This window comes from Cololabis saira, chromosome 24, assembly GCF_033807715.1.
Source record: "Cololabis saira isolate AMF1-May2022 chromosome 24, fColSai1.1, whole genome shotgun sequence".
Lineage (NCBI taxonomy): Eukaryota > Metazoa > Chordata > Actinopteri > Beloniformes > Belonidae > Cololabis > Cololabis saira.
The window spans coordinates 15,417,962-15,424,536 of NC_084610.1; the positions used below are offsets into that span (position 1 = coordinate 15,417,962).

The 6,575-nt window shown below is 45.5% G+C and overlaps 1 protein-coding gene across 1 annotated transcript; it reads left to right on the top strand.

Moving 5' to 3' along the window:
- Window positions 1–343: 343 nt before the first annotated feature.
- Window positions 344–4,551, top strand: LOC133424992 (uncharacterized). Its single transcript, XM_061715621.1, has 3 exons — window positions 344–544; window positions 2,775–2,869; window positions 3,625–4,551. The coding sequence occupies exons 1-3, from the start codon at window positions 364–366 to the stop codon at window positions 4,549–4,551; spliced, it is 1,203 nt and encodes a 400-aa protein (XP_061571605.1). The 5' UTR covers window positions 344–363.
- The last annotated feature ends 2,024 nt before the right edge of the window (window positions 4,552–6,575 follow it).

The following is a 6,575-nucleotide window of genomic DNA, read 5'->3' on the forward strand; positions in this document are numbered from 1 at the left end:
AATAAATCAGGCTTTATATTTATTTATACTTTATTATTATATATATATATATATATATATATATATATATATATATATATATATATATATATATATATATATATATATATATATATATATACATTTATTATTATTATTATTCAGGCTTTATATTTATTTATACTTTATTTTATTATAGTTGCAAACTAATGGACCTGGACCGTTCTATAATACATCCATGACCTGGCCGTGTCGGGTAGCGGGGAAACAGCGACACCCGGCGGTCGGCCGCCGCCACTGCACCTGAACCACGCGGCTGCCTGTGGGGAAAGTGAAAGTTGGGTCAGTTTTGAGCAGGGGGTTGTGAGTAGCGGCCACACCGGGATGGACGGCCGCAGGACGGTGGTGGTGTCCGGCGTGCCCGACGTGCTGCCCGGCAGGATGGCCGACAAGCTCACCATCCACTTCCAGAGCGGCCGGCGGAGCCGCGGCGGGGACGTGGACGCCGTCACGTTCCCCACCGATGTGAGCGGGGTCGCCTTCGTCACGTTCACCCGGGAGGAAGGTAAAGACGGGGCTAGGAGCTAACGGAGTAACGGGGGGCGGTGTTTCCCGCCCTTTGCCGCGTTCCATTTACCTTGGAAATCGGAACTGGGAACTGGGAATGGCAGCCATCTTTGAATGGTAACTCGGGGGTGGTGAAGCTTCTCCCACTTTCCCAGTAGGAAATCCCACTTCGTGGGGCGTTCCAGTTGAAAATTCCGACTGGGAACTGGGAAATTCCGACTTCTGCGGACAAATGGAACGCGGCATAATGCCGCGTTCCATTTGTCCTCGGAAGTTGGAATTTCCGAGTTTTGTTTTGATAATAAATTACGGAAAACGGATTGTTATCCATTATCCGCTATCCGATTTCATTGATGTGTTTGAAAATCGAAATTGGGAATTAAAACAGCGAGTGGAAAACTCTTTTCTCTATTTCCTATTCGTTTCCAAGGATACTGAAAACAAGGATTGGACAAATGGGGGGATTGCACATGCGCAGTAATAAATGAAGAAAGTTGTTTCTGGTTCTTTTATTCATCAGATTGAAAATTAACAAAATAATTTAGATTTTTTTAAATGTTGAAACGGAAAATAAATCAAATATGAAACCTGGGAGTGAAACATGAGTTTAATCTGTAAATCTGTCTTCACTCCGTCATGAAACTGCAGTGATGTTGTGACAGTCCGATCAGCTGCAGCGTCCAATCAATAACATGTACCATAATACAGAAAGTTAGGCTGGTTTGGGGGTTAAAACCAGTAGCCTACTCGAGTTGTAAAAAAAAAGAAATCAGGGGGGATGGTGGATTTTATCATATAGGGACATTTAATTTGTTCTGATTACAAATAATATAATATATTAACAATAATATCAGTGACCAAAACACCTGCAGAAATACTGCAGGAATGACATAGCAGCAGTTAAATGCAGCCTTTTGTAAGCTTTAAATATCCACTGGGCTTACATCAAATACATCAAAACACAACAATAAAAAACAGTTTTCTGAACTTATCAATATGACTCTGTCCTTCACAGGATAAGTAACATGGATCACTGCAAAAACTCAAAATCTTAACAAGAGTATTTGTCTTATTTCTAGTTAAAATGTCTCATTTTAGTAAAAAAAAATCTCATTACATTTAAAACAAGACTCATCACTGGAAAAAACAACAATTTTCACCTGTTTCAAGTAGATTTTCATAATAATAAGTAGAAAAATCTGCCAGTGGAACAAGATTTTTTTGCTTGTAATGAGAAGATAAATCTTGTCCCACTGGCAGATTTTCCTACTTATTTCAAGTGAAAATTTACTTGAAACAGGTGAAAATTGTCAAATAAGTTATTTTTCTGGTGATGACTCTAAATGTTGAAATAGCAGTAAAACCACATTCATTGATGAAATGACATAAGGGATGGAAAGGGATGGCAGTTTTACAGGGGGGATGATTTTAACTGTTTTTAGTTCAGTCCACGTAGTCTGCTTGGTTCTGTTTTGCAAATGGACAGAACGAATAGGTCCTGCAGGGACACGCCCACATTGTGTCAGTCAAAGTTAGTTATTTCAGCTTTGCTCATGCTAACCTATGATGCTAATTATTATTATTAATACTTTAGTCATTCTGATCAAATCTGTGCAAATATCTTCATTCCAAGTATCACAACCAAAAAGATAATCAGATGTCAGTAAAGCATGAAGTTGTAGAAGTGGCTACAGCTGGCCTTGCTAGCCCCTGCTCAAGTTATATCCTGGCATAATTCTGAGGTTTTTGTCCTGAATGAGGGAAGAGAACATCTGGAAACATATTTAAATGTTCGTCATACCACATTTTGTCTGTTGAGCACTTTGACTTAATTCTACAACGTAATGCTGTTAATATTCTAATTTCTTGTAGCTCGGCGCGGCCGTCATACATTATTCATGGCTCTCCTGCGCGGAGCACCCCGTTAATTTTCTCTGCACCGGTAATACATGAGGTACAAACGGAGGCCAGCTCGCGCAGATGGAAATGAAATGACTTGAAGGCCCGGCGCCACATGTTCTGTCACTGTCACCCACATTTCCTGCTCCGCTCCGTAATTGGTTCCCATGGGAACCACTCGCACACCATCATCCATCATGTGTTGTCATGGAAAGGCCGGCAGCCGGAGGGTGGATGGTCAGCAGAGCTCGGCTCTGTCGGGGGGGTTGTGGGTTCGGGGGGGCATGCTCATGGTGACCCGGGTGGAGAACAGTGCAAACTCTTGGCAGATGCAGCCCGGGTGGTGAAGGCGGAGCGGCAGGTCCTGCAGGACGAGGAGTTTCCTCAGAGCTACAGTCTCACCGTGTTCCCCTTCGGGAGGGAGGTGAGTGTTTTTGTGTGTTTACTTTTAGTCTAGTCTTTGGGTCAAGCTATCATTTTAGTTTTTATTAGTTTAGTCACGTTCATTCTCCTTTTAGTCGTGTCAAGTTTCAGTCGACTAAAAGTCTGAGCATTTTAGTCTTATTTTAGTCAGAATTATCCATTTTAATCTAGTTTTAGTCAAAGATTGTATTTATCCAAACCCATTTTACAATTCAAACAAGGTTATCTTATTATTATATTATTGTTACTTTATAAACTCAAGAATACATTCATTCCAGATACAGAACACTCTAATTTGAGTTTACATCATATTTATTTTTCTGCATTTCTCCCCATCTTTTTCTTTTTCGATGACACATTCGGTTTTCTTTTCCATGTCTATGTAGGAAAGTGTATCCAAAGACCGAAAGACTAAACTGGTTTAAAGACTAAACCAGAGGAAACTACTGAAAACATGGACATTAAGGATCTTTGTTAGAACATTTCGTCTCGTTTTGGTCAACGAAAATGAAGACACATTTTAGCAGAGTTTTTATTTTGTAATCTACATTTTAGTCTCGTTTTTATTCATGTACGATATTGCATTATATATTTAATTATCGTTATCGTCACATGACCAGCATTTTTGTTGCGTCTCGTTTTCCTCAGGTGATAAAGGTTCGTTGACGACGACATTTAGTCCTAATTTTCGTTGATGAAAGCACCTTTACGTGACGGAGGCTGCACGTCTTGTTTCTGTCCCTCCTTGTTCTGCAGGTGTTCTTGTACGTCCCCCGCGCCACCCTGGATCTCTCGGCGCTGGGCGGCGACCCCGACTCCCTGATCCGGGCCCTGCAGTCGTCTCACAGGTCCATCCGCTTCCAGTGGTCGCCCCAGCGGAGGACGGCCACCATCGAGGGCCCGTTCGCTGCCGTCCAGGCCCTGAGGGAGGACCTGGTCCGCAGGGCCCAGACCGCCGAGCGCGGAGAGACCCCGGGTCGCCCTCGTTCCCGGGCCGGTTCGCTGTCGCGGACAAGTCCAAACACGGCCCGGTGCCAGAAGGACAGCCGGGACGAAGAGGCGGCGCTGAAAGCTCCACGCAGACTTGAACCGCCCACAAAACACAGAACTGTGCCGTCAGAGCCGCGTCACAGGGAGGTGGAGGGAGAAGCCGGGGCTGCATTGGTCTCCTCACGTCTGGACCCGGTCCTGCTGGAAGACACATCAGGAGGGAGTCTTTCTGGTCTGGGCCGGTCGAGTTCCCGCCCCAGCAGGAGCAGCTCCAGGACCGGTGCGCGGCAGCGTCCCCCTGACTCCGAGGACATCTGGGTGGACCTGAACACCTTCAGGTACGTCCAGCGGTTCCACCAGCGGGACCTGGACGGGGTCCTGGAGGGTGAGGTCCCCGAGGGAGGCGACCTGATGCTGTTAACGGTGTCGGAGTCGGGGACCCGCCGCGGGGAGAAGCTGAAGACTCTGATGGCCGACTGGCAGTCGCAGCTCCGGTGTCACCGGGTCTCCTACGACCCGGCGGCGTGGCCCAGCCGGCAGGAACTGGTGCAGATCTGCGAAGAGGCCGAGCTGCGCTACGACAACGTGCTCTACGTGCTGGAGGACTCCTGCATCCAGGTGGTCGGCCCCTCGGGGGCCAGTCTCCTGTTCACCATGATGGTGGAAGAAAACATGAGGGGAAAGTCCTGTTGAAGCTGCAGATCCAGGCCTGTATTCCCCCAGAAGGAGAAGCAGACGGGGGCTCGGCCCTCTGGGGGTGAAGTGCTGGTTAATACGTGTATAGATGATAGAAGTCATTTACAATCTCTGACCACATGGGGGCGCACTAGTGCCGGAAACCCTTCCCTGTCCTGACGTTGCACTTAATCTGTTATTAATGTAGTTTATTAGTGTTTAAAGTGTTTAATTACAGTTACAGTTGGAGCTGGAGAACATTCACATTGTTATTTTATACCTGATAAGTTAATAATTTAAATGTATTTGTTTCATATATTTCTCTCCAGAAATACACCTGCAAATTATTATGATCCTTGTGTACTTTTGCTTTTTTTTGTGTCCACACACACACACACACACACATTTATTATAGAGGATTGGCTTAATTAAGATGAAAAACATCCCAGCTGCCACCCAGTCTCATCTGATTCTTGTCACGTTTCTGCTGCTCAGGTTTAAATTTTTTTTTTTTTTTACTTTGTTTATTAAGATTTTCAATTTTTCATAAAGACAGGTACAAAGACAAAAATCAAGACTATGGTCATCTAGGTAGAGGCAGAACTACAATATAAAACATGGTATGTACAATAAAGGAAGTGATACCCTCAGCAAAATGTAAAGTCAGAGTATGATAACAACAAAACGAACAAGAAAAAGAAAAGAAAAGACACTTAGTTACTAATAAAAGTAGGCACTGTCCCACATGATGCATGGAGATCAGAAGAAATGAAGCATGGTGGTTTTTCTAAATTGGTAGGCAGGATTCAATGATTATGGGACCGCAGACAATTGGATATTATCTTTAATGTGTTTCAGGAAAGGATTCCACAATCTAGAAAAGGTTTAAGCAGAGCCTCTCATGGAATGCTTTGCTCAGGTTTTAATTTGATAAATGGAGGTCTGTGCAGAAGAATGTGAAGGAATCTGTGGATATAAACATGGAAACACGGCTGCAGCCATCAGATTGTACCAGCGGTGGCCAGCAGGGGGCAGTATAGCCCTTCCCTCCACGTGGGAACTCGTTGCCATGACTCCGCCCAGTGAAGCAATTATGATGCCGGGTTCTGGGCGAGCAGGGTGCAGATTGAAGACAAATGATCTCAGATGGATGTCCCGTCCCCCCCCAACCACCGCCCCCCCCCCTTTGGGTTGCATCTGGTCCGTAGCGGATGTTCAGTGGAGTTGTGCTGAAGCTGGTTTTAATATTCAGATGAGCTGGCTCTCTGTCCGCCGTAATTGATTCATGATGTAAAAAGAAAATCACAATAAACACGGACACAATCGTGCATCTCCCAGACACACACGGTCTGACTCGTTACCATAGGAACGTAGCCGGGAGGCTGCACCGCAGCAGCGAAGGGGCATTGTGAGGGGAAGCTCTCACATACAATAAAAACATCTCCAAGGACGGTGAGATTGCTTCAGCAGCCAAACCCTCCATCAAAGACGAGGAGGGGGGCACCCATCACCTGGGCGGGGGCCGCCGTTACCGCGGTGGGTTATAGAGGAGGGTCAACGAGCAGTGAGGGGGAATATCCCAACGTCCATCACGCCGGCTCTCTTCACCCCCCTCATCGTGCACGAGGAGGAATTAGCTAACAGCATCTTTGAACACGGCAGCGTGCCAGAACTGGAGGCATCTTTCCCAAGGACGCTCATCAAGGTGTCCGTCGGGGACCAGATCCAGCGAGGATCAAGCTGTAATTGGATCCCATGAGTGGATCCCTGGCCTGCACCCTCGGGTGGGGGGGCTGCCTTATTAGTAGCTCAGATACACGACAACAGGGACAAGAGAAGTCACAATACACTTCACAAATGACACAACACTAGTGGAAACATGGAAAAATATGAGGAACACCCACAAACATGCAAAATAACTGGAGACAGTTTCAAAGAGAGAAAGAAAACATGTCAAAAAACTATAAAACAAATGATAAATTCTGCAAAAAAGCAAGAAAGAACAGAGAGAGATGTGACGTGAGAGTGGTGTACCTTGGGAG

Bases quoted from the DNA above. Each gene is read 5' to 3' on its own strand.
- LOC133424992 (XM_061715621.1), top strand. From the start codon at position 364: ATGGACGGCCGCAGGACGGTGGTGGTGTCCGGCGTGCCCGACGTGCTG. The intron at 545-2,774 runs GTAAAGACGGGG...AACTCTTGGCAG, and splicing joins CACGTTCACCCGGGAGGAAG to ATGCAGCCCGGGTGGTGAAG. The intron at 2,870-3,624 runs GTGAGTGTTTTT...CTTGTTCTGCAG, and splicing joins TGTTCCCCTTCGGGAGGGAG to GTGTTCTTGTACGTCCCCCG.